This window comes from Cygnus olor, chromosome 6 (assembly GCF_009769625.2).
Source record: "Cygnus olor isolate bCygOlo1 chromosome 6, bCygOlo1.pri.v2, whole genome shotgun sequence".
NCBI classification, from domain to species: domain Eukaryota; kingdom Metazoa; phylum Chordata; class Aves; order Anseriformes; family Anatidae; genus Cygnus; species Cygnus olor.
In genome coordinates, this window is record NC_049174.1 from 38,723,724 (window position 1) to 38,746,145 (window position 22,422).

The window sequence follows — 22,422 nt, forward strand, 5'->3', positions numbered from 1 at the left end:
GCGCGGCCACCGTAGGGCGCGGGGCGGGCGCTCTGACGCGAGGGGCGGTGCCGTTAGGAAGCCTCACCCCCCCCCTCCCCTCCCCTCCCGGTGGCCGTTACGCGGCGCCGCCTCAGCGCCTGCCCGCCCGCCCCGCGCCCCCTCAGCGCCCCCTCAGCGGTGCGCGGGGTGTGGCTGCCGCCTGCTGAGTGTCGGAGTCACACGTGTCGGAAAAGCCCTTCAAGATCACCTGGTCCAACCACCCCCCTACCACCACTGTCACCCACCAAGCCGTGTCCCCAAGCACCACGTCCAACCTTTCCTTGAACAACTCCAGTGACGGTGACTCCACCACCTCCCTGGGCAACCCGTCCCAATGCCTGACTGCTCTAAGAAATGTCTCCTCGTTTCTAACCTGACCCTCCCCTGGTGCAACTTGAGGCCATTCCCTCTAGTCCTATCATAAGTCACCTGTGAGAAGAGGCCGACCCCCAGCTCCCCACACCTTCCCCTCAGGTAGCTGTAGCCAGCAATGAGGCCTCCCCCGAGCCTCCTCTGAAGGGCCCGTCCCACAAGGAGAGCTCGCATGGAGCCTCATCGGGACGCAGCTGGCAGCCCCCAGTCCCCCGCTGCCCAGGGCCATGCTCTCACCCTCTGGCTGCCACCTGCAGAGTTGGGGCAAGCCTGCCTGGGGCCCAGAAAAGAAGCTGCCCCACATGTGCTCCGGGCTGCAGGTGGCGAAACCCCTCAGCCACGTTTCTTTCAAGAGCCTGGGGTGCCTATAAATACATTTCTTTGCAAACCTGCTGCAGTCTCAGTGAAACATTGCCAGAGGCGGCCTGCAGAAACTGAATCCTGCCCCTCTCTGAAGAAACTCAGCCTGAAAAGGTTTCCATAGAGCCCCCAGGAGCCCAGTTTCCACAGCAGGCTGCTTTTCCTCACACAGGCTGCTTCTCACATGCATAGACAGGATACGCGCATCCCTGCGTCACAGGCGAGGCGAGACATTTGGGATGTACGCCCCTGTTGGGATGTACGCCCCCCTTGGGATGTACGCCCCCGCCTCTCACCCCTCTCCAGGAAATGACTTTGCTTGGAAAGTACAGGAGACGTAATCCACGCTGTGTTCCTCTTGTTATCTGCAAGTTGTCTGGCCACGCTCACGCTCCTCACCACCTACATTTTAACCTCAAGGCCTTTACTTTTGTAAACCGCTGTACAAATGCTTAATTTACATCCGTTGGTAATGTTTTGTCTTTCGGCAAGACTGGAGATTAGATGTAAGTTTAAGCAATGTGTATTTTCAGCACTAGTATTCATATTTGTCAAAATATTCTCTACAGAGCTTGAGATAAGTCCCGCAGCTCTTAGAGGGGCCTTTGTTTTAAACCACACCAGCGGGCCTGATAAACACACCTGCAGTTACCTGAAAAAGGAGATTTAACTTTGCTGGCTTCTCGGAAGAAACGCGTTAATGTGAAAAAAGCGAAACTGGTGGTAAGCCTGTTTTTCTAAGTTGAAAACATATCTCCAGAGCTTCTCTGAACTTCAGAATTTTAAAGCCTTGTTCAACACCAACATATTTGGGTTGTGTTCCTTTGATTTTGAACGTGTGGCCAGGTGGGGGCTCAGCCAGCCAGGGGCTGTGCTCCGTCTCACTGAGGTGGGATGGAGAGGCCTCTCTGTCCTCGAGGTTTTAGCAGCTCTGGACATGCTGGTGTCACCTCACTCAGAGGTGACAGTATTACACAGTGTCGCTTACAGTACATGTTGCTAGCTTTGCTCCTCATTCCACGTTGTCCTCTCAGCCGCACCACAGCCTCTCATTCTCCTGTCTGTGTGCACGCTGACCACTTGCTCTATTTTTCTGTGCAGGCTGGTACATCTTCTCACCTCCTCTTTGCTTAGTATTCTCCTTTCATCTTTCACATGGTATCTGGTCCTGTCACCATATAAAATACTCCTTTCTTATTTTGGCTCACAGTGCTTTTTGCTTCTAAAAGCCTTCTAGAAGCTTTAATTCTGATGATGGCTCCTTGCTTTTCTTTTGTTTTCCCTGCTGCAGTATTGGCCCATAGTTGAAGTAGCAAGGCCCGGAGCAATCTGAGTTTCTGTTCGCATCTGCAGGATTTTGTGCTTTTCGTTCCAGTTGAAGAAAATGAACATCCTGATAACGAACCGGAATATTACAACTTTAATAGGATAAAAATAAATCACATGCTGCACCAGTAACACCTGTAGTCATCCAGGTTGACAATAACTAGATACAATATATTATTGTCCGTGGCCTTCCTGCTTCACGCTTCTTTCCAGCAACGCAGTGTCAGCTGGCTAAATGGCAGGAAACCCAGACAGGCTCCGCTGTGTGAGCCCAGCCACTTCCAGCCAGTCTGAAACCCTTGCTTGGTGAACAATCGCCATCAGGCTGTGGAAAAAAAAGCATTTCTTTGAGAAGGAAGGCTGTTTACCCTGTGCAGTTTTGGTTCCCTGTTTTGAAACGACATCATTTTTAACCTCAGACATAACAAGCAGCACAACTTGGGAAAAAGAGCAACACTTTATTGCATGTAAGTACAGTGCACAAACACACCTTCCTGCTGTCCAGTTGCTGAAGTTACCAAGATTCAGGTCCTCCTCTTACACCAAGGAAGGGCATCCGAGTGCAGCGCCTGCAGCTCCTGGCTGACAGGGGAAGGCGAAAGGGAAACCAAGGCACGCAGCAGGAGCTGCCACTGCCCACGTCAGCACGGCAGGCGCTGGGGTGGGCTGTGACTGGCAGGGCAATGCAGCAGCTCCTTTCTGCAAGTTCAGCATTCAGCCTGCAGAGGAACTACTCGTCCTTGCTGCTGAACCTCAGCTGAGAAGCTCGGTGCAGTGGTACACCTCTACTAGCAGTCCCCCGGTGTAAACACCGAGTGATTCCGAAACCCGTGGGCTCGTCCTGGGGTTAGGTAGGTGTGACCGAACTTGCACAGTTAGGCAAGAAGGTAGCAAAACACAGTTGTTTCGAACCTTTAACTAGAAAGACATTGTTTTTCCCCCCCTACCTAGTTCTTGTTAGACCCTGTGGCTTTTTGAAGCAATGTCTAAGAAGCTGCAGCAGCACTGCAAGAACGGGGTGGCATTTTTACAAGATGAAGGAATATGTGGTGTATTTTGGGACTAGGAAGCTGTTAGGATTTCATCGCTTGCTTCCCTCTGGTAGTCCAGCCGTAATTGAAGACGATTGCACGATGGCCTGGTTCAACATTCACTGCACTGCTGCTTTTTACGTGATAGCACTAACATTAGGCTTGCCATTCCTGGTGAGAGCTTTCCAGGAATGGAAATCGGCATGGCTTTTTGTAAATATAATTACACGATTTCCTCCTGGACATTCCAAAAGCCTTTGTCAGGTCGTGTACGTCTTGTTCCAGGTAACTGCGAAGCAGACTGGGGGTACTCACGGGTCAGAACCGTGCTGCCGGCCTGCAGTGAGGTTTCACCAGCGGAGGGGAAAGCAGAGCCACACAGAACGAAACCGAACATGGAGAGGAGGCAGATAAGCTCTGTGGCTTACAAACATTTAACTTTTAGGATCAGATGAAAACACAAAAGAAAATATTTTTGTTCTATTTATTTGAAAGGCCATGAGCTCTTAATTAAACAGCTTTGATTAAAACTCACATGCTTCTATCTAATTTTGAACACAGGTAAGGTAATTTGACTTACAAACATTTAAGCCCCTGCACATGCACTAGATACATAAAAGTCAAAGTTGGATCACATCATAATTACACAGCTTACCTGGTAAATGCATTTCTGTCCGTAGAAGGCAGCCCCGAAACGCTGCAGAAGCACAAACGGAGCTGGCTGTTGCAGGTGCCCGACAGCCCGGGGAGATGCAAGAGGAGCACCCAGCGCCCGAGGAGGAGGTGGGTGGCAGAAGGCAGAGCAAACAGCAACCCCCGGTGAGCTCTGTGCAACTCTGTGCTGCCCTGCAGCTGGCTCGGTCCCCCACTGCCATGCCTGCTGAAAGCACAGCCCTTCAGGTTTAGAGGATCACAGCCTTTTGGTTAGGCTGCTGTTATTCACTTCGAAGAAGTCTGCTTCCCCAACAACTCCAGAAGGGAACTCGCCCTGTAATTCCACTCCTGCAATTGATTTTTGGATTTAGCTAAAGGTAGCACCTTTCAGTGCTTTCTTGTTTTCAAGATACTATAAACAGAATTTGGTTTTGCTTCAATTATTCATTCATTCCTTAATACCTCACGTTATGTTTGTAATACGTGTTTCCTTCTAGGAACAAATGTTAAATTGATATGAGATCATACTGGGGATCAGATTCAAAGACCATTAACGTTCTTGAGAATCCTTCAGCTGAGCAGTTGGCTGAAAGCATTTTATTTCTTGATGGAGTAGTGAGATATTACACAGATTTCTGTGCTTCTGGGTTGCGACTATTTAAGAGCAGATAGATTCAAAAATAAACACCGTTCATCTCAGACCAGATGCACGTCTCTGTTCAGAATCTCATTAATTTTGACTAAAAATGCTAACGTGAAGCTGCTTCCAAAAACTATCGTTAAACAATAAAAATGCCACAACGTTCTGAACTGTTTTCATGACTCTTCTGCATTTTCCCATCCTGAGTACTGAACACAGAGACTCAGAAGACTTTTGAACGTTCGTTTGTAGTTTTTGATTTATTGTAGAAAAGTTATTGTAATGCAGTTCATTTTTGTACATCTAAATTCCATAAAACAAATCCATAGAAATGAGGATACTATCAGCATGCAGTCTGCATTGTCTTTTTTAAATGATTCTGATCACAAAAATAACAACACTTTTCTTTTTTTTTTTCTTTGAAAGCCACTAAAAGCATAGGGAGAGCAAAGCATGCACCACTGTACACATTTGCATAGTATATTTTACCCAGCATGCCTTGTCGAATGCTACACATACAGTATCTATAGAGGTAAAAACAGAAAGGGGCAAATCAGCAGAAAAGAAAACGTACATTTGTGGGTATCTTTTCCGGCAGAGGCAGTGATGTCTTTACCACGGTGACTCTGACCTGGCTCCCGGCGAAGCTGCGGCAGCACGGCCAAGCCATCCCTGGGAACCAGGCGCAGTGACGAACAGATCTGCTGGGAGCTGAGAAGCCCAAGGCCCACGGTTTGAAGTTTGAATGGTTGTTTCCATCTTCTTTCTGTAGCCCTCTATTCCTCATGCGTACACACGATCGCACCGCCCGATTCTCTCCCTGTGCTGCTCCTGTGCAACCTCACTGACTTTGCCTGCATGGGAGGAGAGCCAGGCCTGCCACCAATGTCAACACACCTTGGGCCCGAGCACGCGTTCCTTAAGCTTGCTTTCCTTTCGGTTTTAAATGCTCAGCAGTGTCCCAGCGCTCCGGGTGGGCCCTTCTTCTCTCCCGCACCTCCCGGCCCCGCACACGGTGGCTGGTAGCGTTACGGCCCCAAGTCGGGCACCGGGAGCGCTTCGTTCCGGACCTTGGGTACAGCCAGCAGTCATCTGCCACGAGCTATACGTTGGTTGGCCGTAATTAGAAGCTTGCTTATGTGCATGGAATTTCAGTTTGGAGGAGGAAATCGGCAGAAATGAAGGCAGTGGACTTTGTAATTTTAAAAGGTTCTTTCTTCGTTAATTACTATGGAGGGAATAGAAGTTAGTGAAAAATCAAGTCACATATGCAAAATGCAAGGCCTTAGAAATAAACTGCTGAAGTATCAGGCAACGAGTTAAACCGACTGAAAATGCAATAAATCCATTAATGCTGGATCAAAATATCTACCTATTTTTTCAAAAATACAATGCCAAATGCAATAGTGGACTAATTGTAAATTTGTGCTATTACAAATGTGCTTCTTTTCCCTTGCTCTGTTTTTACATCATTGGCAAAATATACTATTCTGTACTGTACAATATATTTTCTCACTATATTGATTTTCTACTGCTTATACAGAGTAGAAGTAATATCAAAGGGGACTCTGGCATCAAGTTTACTCTATTTTGTTTTTCAGGAAATATTTGTAAGCCATGTGATCTGTGGTATGTGACATTTACGGTCGGACTTGCAAATACTGACTCTCGGACAAGGCAGTTAGAAACGCGGTGTCAGCAGCAGGTGTTTGCAGGACCTAGTCCAGACAGTCCCTCACTGCCAAGAAGTCTGAGGGGAAAAGGCAAGTCTAGAAACATCACTGAGACTAAGCCAGTGCTACTCCCCGCCTCACCACATTCAGAGAAATTAGCTATGAATCATAAAAGGAATGACACACTCTTATTACTGCCTCAAAATAATTTCTACCTTCTCCCCAGTTTTGTGTATGGATTCGAGCAGACTGTTTCTCTGGACTTCTTAAATGGGTTCCATGTCAGGGAGAAAACCTTTGTCTCCAGCTTAACAAAAGTTTTGACACTACGTAGAATCCTCAGCTCTTTTCCAGGCTAATTCCTTTCAGAACATTATTAAAATGTCCCTTTATTTTTCTATATAAAATAAATTGCACTCGAATAACAATCTAACAAAGGTTATTCAAATAACTGCTCTTCAAATAATATACTCTCTTTTGGCCTCATTTTAATGATAGCGGTAATTTCATTTCCCCAAAGCTAAAGTTGGCTACGTTACAGTACCTTGCAGTCCTGTTACTCTTTGGAGAAGTAAGGATTGAAGGAATGGGAGGTAACTGCATCAAAAGACACGACAGCAGAATGCCAGGTATCTAAACCCGCTTTAACACCAACTGGGGTGTATGACCTAATTTTAAAGTAATGACTTTTAGAAGAGAAAATAGATTTGTATAAATGGCATTTTACACAACATGCATCTGGTTTTGATTTTGATTTTTTTCCTTCATGGTCTCTCGATTATTTTTTTCTTTAAAAACGTGAAGACCGTGGAATCAAGGGCAGGCTTAAAAGCACTGAGCCTGGAAAACAAAATATATCAGAGGACACATTTAATATATTCCTAAAGCAAACGTGACTAATGAAAGCCCTAATTTACTCAAATTAGTATGCTCTAAGGTAATAATATTATCAATATTATATTGAGAATGGTAGAGTGATAGTGGTAAAGAGATTTGGGGAGATTTCAGAGGAGTCTACAGCACTGAGACCAAACTGAATTCAGAAGACTTGCAGTCAAACTGAACTGCAGCTTAAGGGTCTATGCACATCTACAGTAACTACCATCATTTTCTTGTTCCTACAGCTACCTGTCCTCCTTTTTGTAGTTTTCACTCCACAAGTATGTGTTAAACAACATGTTAGAAGCAAGGGACACAGCAGGTTAAACCCCCAAATACCAACTTCAGAAGAAGTTTTCAAACATGGAGAAAAAAAAAACAGTAAAATGTTCTTCTATCCGCAGAAACCACCAGTAACGCTCTGCAAATGACCGCTGGCAGCTGCCCTGCTGGAGCCACCGAGCGCCCTCCACCCCACGCCCGCTCCCGTGCCTGGGTCCGTCAGAGCCAGCCAGAAACACGCGGTACCAGAAGCAGGCTCAACAACGAGAAGTGGTGTGACTAGCAAGAGACACGGGGCGTGCTTCAGGAACTCCTCTTGCTTATCAAGTACAGAATCTGGGGCGCCACCTAATTTCCACGGTAAGATGATTTTTCAGAGTAAAATCTAGGCGTAGGGCCACGCTGCACTAGCGGTGCTCAACTGATTTTTACCAGCCCAACACGTTTAGAAAATGATCACAGAATTTGGCCTACTACTTATAAACTAAAATTTGATATAGAACGGCTTTGTCTTCCCTTTTAAACAGCAATTTCATAATATACTCACTGAGAAAACACTGTCAGTTGTGAGGTGCACATCCCATAGGATAACTGCTCGGCCATGTAGCTAGTATAAGAACCTGTACATCTGTTAAATACAACTCGCCAGAAAGGAAATATTTTAAATTAAGAATTTAACAATGAATTGTCTTTAAAGTGGCTTCAAGATTTTTAAAATACTTTGCTAATTCATTCACAAGCACATGAATGCACTGACATATATTGTCTTTAGATCTTAATACTGCCGTATCACTTTTATTGGGTAAACTATCATTAATCCAAAAGTGTCCTAACGAAAAAAACAGGTAACCAAAAAAAAAAAAGTATAAACATTTCTAAAATTCTCTGTATAAGCCAGAGCTTAGGACCAGAACTCTGATCTTTACTGTAATAATATTTTAATAGCAAGAGAAATGGTATGAGGACTGGAAAATTAGTCGTACTCGTATTCATTGAGGAATACATGAACTTCACAATTTTATATAGCGCCATTGCATAATAAATCACAATACAGCTGGCTAGCATTGCTGAAGTTCTAATACAAATACTATGAGTTAACATGTCCTGATCAACATTGCAGCTGTTACTGATTACTGTGTTTCCTAAAAATAATTTATTTTTAAAAATGAAAGAGTTCCAGTAGCTCGTATCTAGAATAAATTAATAATCTATTAGCATGTTCAGTATATTTGTACTTAAAGATATATCTATCTTCAAAGAATAAAAAAACCACCAAGCAATGAGATCTGCTGGATCTTTTATAATTGAATTCTTATATTAAAATGGAATGGACAGTGGGAGAGAAGAGGGTAAACTAATTACATACAATAGTAAAGTAAACTTAAACCCATATAATAAAGGAACTCGATAGGTTCCTTCAAAACAATACATGAGTTCCCTCACAAGATTGATTTATTAGAACAAAGAAAGTAGTTTTGGCACTTCAGATGCTGCAGGTGATGGAATTTATGCATATGTGTTGTGTAGATCTTTCTCTTTACTAGCGTGACATGGAAGACTTAAAAACAAGGCTCCAAAAGGCTCTAGAAATAAATGCCATTTTTGTCTAGGAAATGATAAAGCAGTAACCTTGTTTACTAAAAAATATATGTAGGTACTCTGCAGCTACCTGCCATTAAAATGCAAATATCTTCAAGCAATTAAATGATCTGATCCCTAATGCTACTACAGAATAAAGATAAACAGCTGTCTAATCTAGCTTTATACATCTCAGTGCATCCTTTGCAATTAATACTTCAATGCACACAAACAAGAAACTTATTAAAGCTTATAGAAAAAATGTTTTGCCTAATGCCTTCTTTCTCATGCAGGTATGTGTGCTGTACATGTAATAAAGATTTGTAAAAATTACTGGAGAATGCTCCACTGTGCTATAGCAGAAAATATTAGAGAAGGCAGCTGAAGCTACCATTCCCAGACCAGATCTCATGGTACTTTCTCAACCTAAATGCGCTTTTGGAATCTGCAGGCATTCAGCTGGAGAAAATCAAACGGGATCAGGTCTGTCGTGTCCATTCTTAACTCTATTACTCCAATGGATGCAGGTATTCTAATTTTCTTCTTGGTAACTGGCCCATTTGAATCATCTAGTAATGTTTAAGGATGCCTTTTAGGCAGAAGAATTGTTTAAAAAACTAATCATGCATCCACGATTTTTTAATGCTGCTAGAGATGTACATCATTTTTGGCTATACCAGATATGAGATGAATTACTTTTCTTGTTGTTAACAACAAGAAGATAACCAGACTCAATGGTGGTGGAAAATACCAGTGATCTTTGTTAACTGGTCCAGAAAGTAGAGTAAACTGTAGTACCCAGGAAGTTCAGTTAGTGCTACATGCTTTTAAAGCCCGCTTTTGGGAAGAAAATAAGCGGATACAAAAGTCAATGATCCTCATTTTTTGCAAAAATAGTTTTGACATGAACCTGCATAAAAAATGCATGTTCAGCATAGTTCTGTCAATTTTAGAAAATGCATGCAGTGTGGAGCTTTAGGAGTCTCTGCTTAAAGACATTAGTGTGTTGTACAAAATTGTCAGTTACGGTAACTTTTTCCATCATATTGGATCTAAGGCTTCACTGATAATGTAAGACATAAGGTCTAATCACGTAAGTTTATCTATTTAAAAAGAAATGAAGACTCAGTAGGTGAGAAGAAGTGATCATTAAGAAGTAAGGCAGCAGTATCTCGAAAGATTTATCATGGTTCTTTGAATTAAAAACATCAGCTCTACAACTTTATGTGAGCAGATTTTTTTTCCGATACTCCATTTTTATTGCAAGCTAATTCTGACCAATATCCTATTTTAACTTTTGATAATTTATGAGTGTTTAACCCCGCCCCCTTCCCTCAGATTTCACTACTGAAATTTAAACTGATGTTCTTCTGGAGAATTCTTGTGCAATGCTGGAATTTTCAGACATTCAAAGATGGATTTTGAAAGATGTAATAAACAGGTACTCAAATGTACTGGAATGTGGGTAGTCTACATACTGGGGTAAGAAAAGTGTATTGTTTTCCATTTAAAAAGGCAGAATACTAAAAATGGGAGAAAAAATATTACTTATCTATCCACTGATGTTCCATTTTGGGACTACTAGCTGTATTCAGGTAAGCTAGAGAAAAAAAAAAAAAAACCTATTCTCAACCTCTAACCATACAAACCATTCCTAAGTTTGTTCTTTTTCCTATTTCCCTTTATCCTGTCATAGTTCATCTTTGCTGACCGCAACACAAATGCCAGTACTGGCTAAACTAAAGAAATCATTTTGCTGCAACACTCATGCCAGGTCAAAAAATAATTTAAAACTGGAAAGTATTTTGTAACTGCTGCAATAATTTGTGATATTTGGCACTCTCAATAGTTTACGTTTGGTTTGTCTGAAAAAGCCATTCTGGAAGTAAGTAGTTAGAATAAAATACTTTTATTCTAGAATAAAATACTTTTATTCTAACTCTATATGTAAATTGAGCTTCCAGCAAACAAATACTGTAGCTGACTTTCCAGCTCCTAGTGGTTTGTAATTTTCAGATTTTTCATGTTTATTTTTTTCAATTGATTGCAACATGCTCAAGTCGACTTTCCAGTCAATTCACCCGAATTCCAACAGGAATTGGCTTATAAATTGGTTCCAACTGGAACTGGTCATTTGGAATTTCCAGCACAGGAAATTATTTTATAAGTGCCTTGATAAGTATCCTAAATTACAAACTGATGTGCCTAATATCTAATGACAAGAAAAGGTATGGCTATAAATGTAAATGCTGTACTAAAAAAACAAAACCCAAATACAACCTATATGATCGGGCATAAACGTAAGGGCATGGTAACTTTTTTGTCCCCTACTTAACATCAAATGTCAGCAGATTGTAACCTCAGTATGACCGCATTACATCTGCCAAATTAAGATGAATTGTTTTTCCTAGCTACGTTATGGCAAGTTATCAACTGATGAATACTATTTTTCCCCGGGTTCTTGAACTCAAAGCCTATGTCGTGAATCATGGCTATATCCTCCAGGGGATCCTCGGTTCCTATGGGGTTTGTAAGTGTCCTGGTATGAGTCAGAGTACTCTTCTTCCACTAGAGGATAGTGATCTCGGCTGTGTTGGGAACTGGAAGACAAGCGGTTCCTGCTCTTCCGAGCCCTTTCATTGTGATAATTTTCATCTGAGGTCATTAGACTTCGTCGCTCAATGGGAGAGTTCTCTGCAGAATGGCTGCTGTGCCTCATACGCTGGCTCTACAAGTGTCAAAGAATCCAAGGATTAGTACAAATAAAGAGTATTTTGTATTTTTAAGCTAGTTTTGAAACTTATTCTGAGGTCTTTCAGAATCCATCCACTTTTGAGTAATTCATTTTATATTAAAACCTGTATGCTTACAGGAATGGGTCACAACAACAGTCTGGTTCCTAGAGCTGAAAGCAGACTGATTATTATATGTATACATATGCATATATATATATAATGTAGCTATATATATATAGTATTATAATGCTTATTTTTCTTATGGTATTCACCTTGTTAAATATTACAGGCCATTTAGCATGAAAAGTGAGCTGATGTATTCAGCATTTATCACTTTTCTCTGATCACGAACATAGTTACATTCATGCTTCTATTCTGCTTAGAAATAGTTCATCATTGACCTATGTATTTCTAGAAAACATCTGGAGAGGGTTTTTTTTTTCCTGTTGCTTTTAAAGGTGCAGTTCTCTGAGCCCTACTTAAAAACCTTCCCACGATCAAACAAAGGATGGGCAGCTATCTAAGTAGCTGAGGGGTGGTTAAAATATTAACAAGTTCTTCCAACTAAAACATAATAAATATTTTAAATAAGGCGACAGAAAATCTTTTACTGAGATAATTAAAAGATTTAGCCTCTGCTATCCTCACATTCCCATAATGATAACGCATTACATTTGCCACACAGACAAAATTAGTTGATTAGTTGGCATTTTTTTTGCCAGTAAACTGGCACAACGAAAAGTAGCCTATGCAGAAAAAAACATTTTGTTTACTGTCACCACATTAAACCTCTCAGCAGTATAGTCGTCCATACTCTCAGAACAAACTCAGTCACTGCTTCTCCTTCTCTAGATTATAGTCCCAAAGTCACTCTGCTGATCCCGTACTTTAGCAGGATGTGCCGCAATGGCTGCCCCCTTGGTGCCTCCTGCTCATAGGCACAGACAGCATCGTCTGCTCCTCTTGCTTCTGAAATTTCGGACGATGCTCTCTGTGCTACAAAATCTTCCTCCTATTGCTACATCCTCTCTATGGCAATTGTTTAACTGCATAATTTATAATAAAGGCTTGTCTGCATGGGGAAGTAACCGTGCGGAAGGGTGTACATTTACAGCAGAGCAGACAGGATGTCCCATCCCTTTATGTGGATCGATGTTACCAAGGTTACTCCGAGACACCAACCCCTCGGTGAGCTGACACAGAGGAGGTGCTGTTCTGCAAATTCACACGCTCCATTACTGAGCAGCAACTTCTACCATGCTATCCCCAAGTTTCCCTTCTAGCACCATGTTTTAGTAGTGATTGTATGCCAAAGTTCACATATTTTCTTCAATGGCAACTTTAACTTCCTACGCTCATGCCCTCTATCTTCCCTGTAGTAATTTCCTCTCTGGATGCAGCCTGTTCTTTTGTTGAACCCTTTCTGTTTCCCTGCTGTGACTGTGTAGTTATTCTGATCCCTCCCAAGACTGTGCAACTGTGGCACAAACGTGGTGTGGCGACATGCTGGTGTCATGCCCCACGTAACTTTTGATCGTGCAGCACCATCTGCACCATAAGCTGTATTACATTTACTTCAGTTGTGGACTTAAAATGCAAGTCCTGGGGGGCCTAAGAAACACATTTCCCCAAGAAGTGAACTACAGGTTTAAGGCTATTCACTGGAATTAGCCCAAACTATGTAGATTTAGGCCTAACCAGAGATTAGCCACAAGGGCTAACCACTGGCCCCTCACAACTGGCGATGACAAAACCTACTCTTCCTACCACAACACACCTACCTTCCTACCTGCAAACACACGCAGCTGGACATCAACATCTTTCCCTGTTAGGCAAGGTCACAACCAAGGGCCAAGTGGCCACTGGCTCTGGCAGATGCACCACACACAGCACCTGTGGTGGGGCACAGCTGGAGCATGCTGTTGTGCAAACTCTCCTCCCTTTTGCTCCTTGCTGTACATATGCCAGTTAACTTCACCCTCGTGTCCTTCGTGAAAGATTTAAGTTAAATCAGAAGTTTCAGTTCTCAGTAAACTGAACTCCGGATCGCAATCAAGTTAAAAGAGAAACACTCCCAAGCCCTGATTAGGTAAAATACCATCAGATTGTCCCAGTGGATCTGCACCATTCTCAGGTGTGGCTGTTATAAAAAGCTCTGGGCTTCTGATATTCAGTTTCCCAAGATATCAGGCAAGAAGGAGTCACAAGGTCATAAGTAAAAATTCTTAATTTATCATAATCACCTAAGCTAGTTTAATTCCTAGGATTCCTGTGATGCTTTAATCACCGCCATCACATCGCTACATTTAAAACTGACACAAATCCTTCCAAAGGTTTGAATTAGTACAAATCTTTTAGGAGGATAAGCACTTCAGATGGTGGAAGTCTCTAAGATAACCATGTACAAACACCAGAACTCCTTAAATGGGCTGGAACACTTGAGTGGCACTGGAAGCCAAAAGCTGCTGTCTTTAGATGGGCACAGCATTCACTCAGGGAGAAATTTACCCCTCTGCAGAGTACTAGCACCAGTCAAGTCCCATCTAAGCCTTCACAATTAGGGTGAAGTGGGGATTAAGTGATGCATACCTTCAGCCAGCCCACTGCACAGGGGTGATTTTCATCTTCAGTGTGAGTTTTCCCTAAGTAAATGGAGCAACATTTCACAGTCACTGCTGGTGTCCATTGATCAGAGAGAAATAAATGCCTGAAAAAAATTCTGTGGATACACCCAGTTTTCAAAATGAAACTGAAGAGGTGAAAAGTCTACAGATGGGATTTTATTGTCATGAAGGGATGGAAAACTGAAATTTTAAGGCAAGTGAAAATGGAAACAACATTTTACATGTGCGCTTTATTAGTAACAGAACAGTGTTTGTGCATTCAGCCAGTCAGGAAACAGTGACTTACTGATCCTAATAAAACCAAGCACATCATTAGAAATGTGAGTATCAAATACCATGCACCTTCTGTGAAGTGCAGTTCACCCACAGGAAAAAAAAAAAAAAAAAAAGCTTTATATTAATTGAAGACACTGAACAACGAATTGTTTCCTTCAAAATTGTTACCTGCTTCCAGATATTCTACAAGCAGAACAGAGGTTAAATTTGTCAGGTGAATTATTCATTATAGGTAGCTTGTTCAGCTCTGCTTTTGACATACATTAGGAAGTGCACATTCCTAAAAGCCACACGCACACAAAACACCCTCTGAAACTTTCAGACTTAAAGGTTCAGTGCAATCCTGATCTTCTCAAGCATTCAGAACTATTACTTCAAAAACAGTTTCTGTTTTCAAACTTAGTAAAGCACGTACTTCTCATTAAGGACTATTTACATGCCACGTTTGAAGTTTCAAAGTTCAGCCGTTTTTGAGCTATGCCTGTGAAAAAAAATGGTCAGAATTTTTTTCAATGGGTAAAAGATGTATATTATTCACACTCAAAGAACTCAAAAAGGTGAAGGCATTTTGCTGATACAAGAGACAAACATGGAAGTTTTTCACCCAACAGTGAATGTTTTGTGAAGTTATGAGGGTAACAAAATGGGACCATTACAGCAACTGGTCTACATTCTTAACTGTAATAGCTGTTAGCTCAACTGCTGTGACAAATCATAGCTGCTTATTCTCAATCTGAGAGGATCTCATTTTCACCGGCATTTTTTCCAGGTTCAAAACGCCATTTTTTAATATGGCTAGAATACTACTCGACAGAGTGTCATTTATCCCCTCCTCAGGAACTAGCTCCTCGCCAGAAAATTTATGGCCATTTTAGTTCCCATTAAGGCAAGAACAGTCCCAGCACTTCAGCACACAGCTGTGTCTCCACTGCTTATGGGCCTCTGTTTTGAGGGCCTCTACTCTTACTGCTGGCTGTGGCCAACCAATGAACAGTAATCAATGAAACAAATAAAAATGATGCTATACGTTACACCATTTTCCCAAAGATAACAAAAAAAAAGAATACCTGATCTGCACTGCTGTTGGGGCTGAAACGTGTTTTCATACCTGTAGTCCAGAGATTGCAGCAGGATATGGTGAAAGTGCAGTGGATCCTAAATTTCGCCCAAGAAGAGGAGTCATGGGTGTGCTACTGGTGGTGTGAGTAGCACGCCAGTATGCCTCAAGATATTCTGCCAAGTGTTCGCAAGCGTCTTCGAGCTGATTTTCATCCAAAATTACATCAAACATCTCCTGATCACAACAACAAAGTTTGGTTCATTATGATGTTATGGAAGAAATGAGAGATGTTAAACAATTCTCATCATGCTAATCCTTTAGAATTAAATAAATAGCAATGAGAGCATGGCAATTGCAAAGGAAAACAATGCGAGTGGGCTTATACGGTGATCAAAAGCCAAAGCTCTCAGAAGTGACCGAATCCTTTCAGTGCGAGTCGCCAGATGTCGAAGGGGGCCTACCACGCTCAAAGGCACGGGACTGTGTGAATGAAATTCGTTTTGTACAAAACCCACTACAGTGGAAGACAGGACCTAAAGCTACTTGCCAGAGTAACACAGGGATGCTTTACGTTGGTTTTGAACCCAAGACTCACGCACACTTCTCGTATCCCAGCTGTGAATGCACTTCCAGAGCGAATCATGCCCCTAGCAGAGGTTTTCAGATCAGTGATGCAGCACGCCGCTCTGTCAGCAGTCCTGCTGCTCAAAGCTGTGACAGCACAGCCAGCTGTTGGCGACAGGACAGCCAGCTGTTTGGGGGTGTACAGCCAGGAATCTGTCTCCACGCACTGTGTGTGCAACTACCTGCTTATGCCTAGCTAGACAGACAGCCCTGTACCTGCTCTTGGATCTGCCAGGCCAGGTAAGATCTTTTCCGCTACTAATCCCTTCACCTGGGGACGGCACTCAAGCATTAGTGCAAATCCTGGCATTCTGCCTTGGACCTCTTCACTGTGAGACCCCCAGAGAGGCTATTTAGTAGTGAGCATGGAAGGAATTCAAAGCCACACGTCTTCTGTGCTGTCCAAAGGACACTCTGCAGATTGCAAGTGCTGGCGATTAACTGCTGATAGCAAGCCATCAGAAACAGAGTTCCTCAAGACAACTATAAATGTATTTTCAGCCGTGAATTGCTGTACCTCACCTTTAATCTTGACTCTCACCCTAGTGGAAAAAACCTATCATGAAATTCTCACAGGAAATGACAAGTGCAGGTGGTGCAGGTGCTAAGAGTAACTGATACAAACCACAGTCTAATTTTCCTCCCTGCATATTCACAGGTCTACCCAATGGACACAGAGCTGACGTCTCTAGCATAACATATAAGCTGCATGAGGAGGTTATTAGAAATCTCGCTCTTGCACCTACCTTCTCCCCAAAAGCCTGCTCCAGAACTTACTTCAATACTAAAACCATTTTATTGATTCATCCTTTCTTATCAGCATGGTAGAGAAATGTCTCCTCCCCTGCTGGCAAGTACGGAATACTCTTTCACTTGCAGTGCTATGAATACTCCTAACACTACATCCTTTCATTGAATTCAGCGTTTATTGCTCCTTCTTCTGCTCCTCTATTTATGTACACACCTGACACACTCCTTTGCTATTTTGACATTTGAAACTGCATAATTCATTATATAGCCACCCCACTCACACCATCACTTGTTGAAGAAATTAGTAATTCAAGCATAGTGGAGCTTGGAAATGTTAGAATGGGAACTGTTTAAATATACTCTGGAAAATATTGAAAATAAACGCTACACTTGAAACATAACGTGGGTTTTCTTGTAATACAGAGCCAATATTGTTATTTCCTGTGCTGCTCACTCTTTGCATAGCTGGCTGCTGATTTGAGGGCACTCTAGCTGTGCATACACCACCCCTTTTTGCAGGTCATCAGGTAATTGTACCTCTAGGCGTATTTTCAGCTGCAGGGGGACTTAGCAGCAAGCAGGTCACTCAGTACTCTTCCATCACCCTCCAACTTCCTCCCGCTAAACAAGGGAACTGTTTCTCACGTTTCTCTTCACCCTGGTTCGGGTGATCCCAGGGGCTCACAACGTGCTGTCCTGGCACAGCTAAGCCTGCTGCACGGTGCGGGTAAGACAAAGTGAGCAGCGATGGGAACTCCACTGCTGCTACCTACGGCCTCCTTTGCAATGGGGTAGCAGCTTCACGCACTTCCAAAACAGCACCAGCCAATACTCTAGCTAAAGTGCTTAAACCACACGGTTCTGTGGCGGTACACAGCTTCATCTGGTATTTTGACAGTGATCTCAATTAAACTGAAATTAGGGAACAAGAACTTCTAACAGCTGCAGTGAAGTGTCACCTTTTCAACAATTAACTCCGAAATAACGTAGGAACGGTAATGGCAAGCCTCTCAGGCTGTCACTTCAAGGTCACCTGGAAAAGCTGCAAAACTTGCAGGATCTTGATTCCAGGGCTCTACAGTGTTTTACAGAGAAAACTGTAGAGAAAGCACTTTTTCTCTACAAAGAGAAAAGTTTTTTTCCTGAATTTAACAGTTCTGCTCATAGCTAAACTGCATTTGTTCTATGTGTATGTATCTGGGAGGAGTTAAAAGAGAGTTAGAAGAATCATTTTAAAAGATCCTTGTTTGTAAGGCTCATGGAGCAAAGCAATTTCTTCCCAGCTCTCCTTGAAATGCAATTTATTGACTGCAGTGTTTTTTACTACATGCATAAAACATTTATCATATAAGCTTTTCAATATATTAGTATTTCTTAAGTGATATGGATTAATACAGTGATATTTCCTGTATTTTTTCAGTAGCCACTGTCCTCTGCTATTTTTTTTTGGTTTACTCTAGTGCCATTGTAAAATATTCTAAGTGCATTACCCCGTCAGCAACACAAACTAAAACTGCAGTGACTACAGAGGTGTCCTCCTCACCCACCGGTGAGACAGGGAGTGGAACAGGGGCTGAGCCTCGGGCCCAGCCCGCAGGTGGTACTGCTAAGGGCTAACAGTAAGATCCAAGTGTATATGACCAGAATATTTAAAGCTGCACGATCAGCACAGTTCCTGTTTCTTTGAGCCATATAATGTCCCTGCTGAACAGAGCCATGCAGCGAGAGGCATGCTTAGCCCTGGCTTGAGCAGCATCGGTGAAAGACTAGCAAGGAATTAATAATGAAAGCAGTTCCTGAGCTTAAATATGCCAAAAAAGAGAGCTATTTTTGTAATGTCTAGACGTACAGCACCATCTGATTACTTAAGACTGACTTGCAGCGAATGAAAAAAAGTTTGGCTTTTATGGTTTTCAAGTATCTTCACTTTAAACAAATAATCCTCTTGCAGGAATTTGAGCTGCAACACAGATGAAGCAGGTCACAGTGCAGAAGACAGACAGTGATGTCTTTGGTCTTAGCAGTGTACCTATAGTTAATTAAATCATGAATCAACTCAGTCCTTTAATTTAAACACAAACAAATCTAAACACTCATCAGCAAAAATGAACCCTTACTGACAGTAGTGAAATTTGGTTAGGAAAGTCCTGTTGGCTTCACCATGGACTCTGGCTAATACATTAATACAGTGCAAGCCTTCGGTTTGATTTCATAGCACTTTCATTGTCAGAAGATTTTACCAGATGATTGAACACTGGTTTAAAAAGCTCAATTAAGGAAAACACAAATTCTGAATGATACAAAAGATTTTGTGTCCTACTTGTTCACAAGTGCCAGCCCTCACGGCTCTTGCTAGGGGCTGTCTGTAAGGCTACAAGGTGTAACAGGCCGGGCAGAGACAGCAGGTCTGGCTCTGAAATGTGACCTGGTATAGCGAGGGCACTTCACCTGGATTTATATCTGTATCATGTGGGTATTGTCTTGACAATCTTGTATCTTGCTCGTGACAGACTAGGTTCTACCCTCACAAACCCAAACATCCCAGTAACCGGGGCTGGAGGTGTGAAGCCATCTCCCCTCGAGTGCTCTAAGCCAGGAATAACTTTCTTGAAACAAACCCATGCCAGGCTGATCTGATGATGTCCGCAGCAGGCTGTTGTGCAAGTCCAAGTGGAAAGCAGCCTCGGCGGCAGCACAGCCACAGGTCTGAAATCGGGACGCTCTGAAATTCGGGAACACTTCTTATCCGGGTGGGGTCCCTTTGTTGTCTTGGGCAAAAAACTAGAACCGCAGGACTGGGTACTGAGGCAGACTTTACTACATCCTGGGTTGAACAATGTTAAGCGCTGTGGTGCAAGGAACAAGCTACAACACGCACCCCGTGCTGCACGCTGCTCGTTTCAAGCAACGCAGCTCTTGCATCACTTCAACTGCTGTGAGCAAATCCCAGGGGAATAAGAGGAAATGACTGTACAAAAGAGCAACTGAGGCTGTGAAACACACGCAGGCTCCTCTGTGCAGGTGGAAAAATAAATAAACCCTTCAAAATGCGAAGAATGAAAAATGTGTGGCAGCTTGTTGTGCATGCAAGCTCCCGGTGACGGCGCAGTGCAAACAGCACCAGCCGGATTCAAACAGGTGCAGGTGCAGTTCCCTTGGCTCACAGCCCTTAGGAGCTGGGAAGGTAGACACACACACACTTCTACAGGAATTGTTTTGTACGACAGAAAAGTGTACAGCATTGGTTTAGCTAATTGGACCCGAGTGGCTCACAGGAATTCTCTGTCATCATTTTAAGACATAACAATTCAGTAGGAAATTACACATGAAGAGCACAACAAAGCTAACTGCTCCAGAAGAAACAGGGTGGTTTGAGCAGCTTTCAGTGCTGCTCGAAGAGGGAAACGAGGATGAGACAGGAAACAATCTCCAGTTACTGTAACCAGAAGCTCCGAGTGGCGCTGCCCTTGGCAGAGAGGGCAGAAACGAGGCTTTTCAAAACCACGGCGTCTCCTGCCTGCGCCGCCTTGCCCACGCTGGGATGTGCCAGGGTGCGGTATGAACACAGCAAGGGAACGTGAGCCTGTGCAATGCACAGCCCGACTCTCATCCGCCATGTGACATCCCCTTCAGAAAGCCCTGGGGGCTAGGGGGAATATGCACAACACCCATAAGCTGTCCGATGCCTCCAGGCTGCATTCAGCTGCTGGTGACAAGTTCGGGCTGGCTCTGCAATGCAAGCAGCTGTGTGTAATTGCTGTCACCATCCAGCGTTTCTGACAGGGGACATCTGCAAGTGGTGCTGCTAGGGCAAGAGAGCCAGCAGGAGGATGGCTGCTAAAACCACACCTGTTGGCAAATGGCAAGCTGCCCGGGGCAGAGAGCACTGCAAAAAGTGCATTCAGCTGGAGGATCGAGCTACACCCCTCAGACACACCACCACCACTTCTCTTCGTGATGGAAATTTTTGTTCTGCATCGGGGAAAGGAGTTCTCTCATTCTGGACACGTTCTTAAAGCATTCAGCTTTCAGATAAAGACAAAAATTTCATTCAAGCCTCTTTCTTTCTCTGTTTTCTAACACCTCAGCATAGATCTAGCCTGAACATACACCCAAACACTGTGCAAAACTCCCAAGATTAAGTGTTTTGACAGATCTACATCAACTATTCCTCAGTTTGTATCTGGGACATGTGTTGGACATGAGAGCACTGGAGTAAAGGAGATGTGGCTCGGCCTGAATCCCTACTAAGGGGAACAGTTAGAAAGCAATATCTTTGCTCATCTTTGCTATACACAGGAGGAGTGTCCAGAAATACCTGAATTATCTTTTTATGGCCAGTGGGGACAAGAGAGGAGGAGGCTGTGAAGTTTGGTATCACAAGAAGCATACAAAACCAAAGTTTAATGGAAATAAATCCTTGTGGATCATTACTCCAGAACAAAAGCTGTTTGAACTTGTTTTATCTGAAATTTTAAGTCAGAGGGTATGATCACAGAGTCCTTCCTGGTGTCTAATCTGAATTTCTCTGACTCTCCTCACAGTGCTTTGGTGTGAGAAAGATGGTCAGCCACAGGCTGGATTTTCTGATCACTTCTGTGCTATGAACAGCAGCCTCTGCACTACTACAATGTTGCTCACAGCTATTACACTGTAAAAGCAAGCCCTCAGCCAAGCCTGTTTCCACTGCATGGCTTTCTCTGTCATAGAAAACAAGCCCGGTTTTTCAAAAATAAACTACGCAGCTGAGGCAACCTCCTCTGCGGCTTCCCCTCAAACCAGGCCCTCGGAGACTTTGGCCCTTCAGCACCTTAAGCCAGCGCTGCTCCTCAGCTGATGTAACTCGCTAACGCGCTGCTGGAAGTTCAGTTTTACCATACATGTCATTTTTGACCTGTCATCTTGCCAAAGATAAAAGTAAACCCGGCTTTGGAGATAATCGAGAAGAAAGTAGCAAACATTTTTCTTTCGTAGCAATAAAAGCTGCTCTAGGGTTGCACTTGCAGAGCTGTCTGAATCACTATGAAGCGAAGTGATAACACGTGAACTCAGCTACAACAAAGGACCAACACAGCAGAAATCTTTAAAACTCCACGTATGACAAGTTCTTTAGCCTTTCTTCTGTACTTACTGGTGGGCATTGTGCAAGTTTATCAGCTGCCACCAAACTGACATTCAAGTGTTTACTTTGTGACTTTCCTCTAGATTTAATCAGTCGCTGCAAAACCTGATAGGGGAAAAGAGGAAAATGTGAGTTTAAGAACACGTATCTCCATAAAGCTCAGATTGACATCCCACTGGAGGACTAACAAGTTCAGAAGCTCTCCATTACGTTTAACAAAATTGATAAAATATCGTCCTAGAATATAAGCATAAACCTTGCTGATAACCTCTCTGAGAGCTGTGCGCGTTTCCTTCTGCATCATATTTGATCCCTTGCAAGTATTTCAAAAGCAGTGGAAATGGTGATTTTGATTTATTCTACTCTAAGTAATAGGTCATTTACGACAATGTAATCTGGAAGACCACCAAAAATA

The 22,422-nt window shown here is 43.0% G+C and overlaps 1 protein-coding gene and 1 long non-coding RNA gene across 2 annotated transcripts in view; one reads left to right on the plus strand and one right to left on the minus strand.

Moving 5' to 3' along the window:
• The first annotated feature begins 423 nt into the window (after positions 1–423).
• Positions 424–9,827, plus strand: LOC121072055. The gene is made up of 3 exons (XR_005820956.1): positions 424–1,476; positions 2,045–3,893; positions 5,003–9,827. It is a non-coding gene; the product is annotated as an uncharacterized LOC121072055 (long non-coding RNA).
• Positions 4,997–22,422, minus strand: part of CACNB4 (calcium voltage-gated channel auxiliary subunit beta 4) — an 82,338-nt gene continuing 64,912 nt past the window's right edge. The window contains 3 exon segments of the mRNA XM_040561178.1: positions 4,997–11,544; positions 15,560–15,745; positions 22,017–22,112. Coding sequence (XP_040417112.1) covers positions 11,284–11,544; positions 15,560–15,745; positions 22,017–22,112 — 543 coding nt within the window. The 3' untranslated portion in view covers positions 4,997–11,283.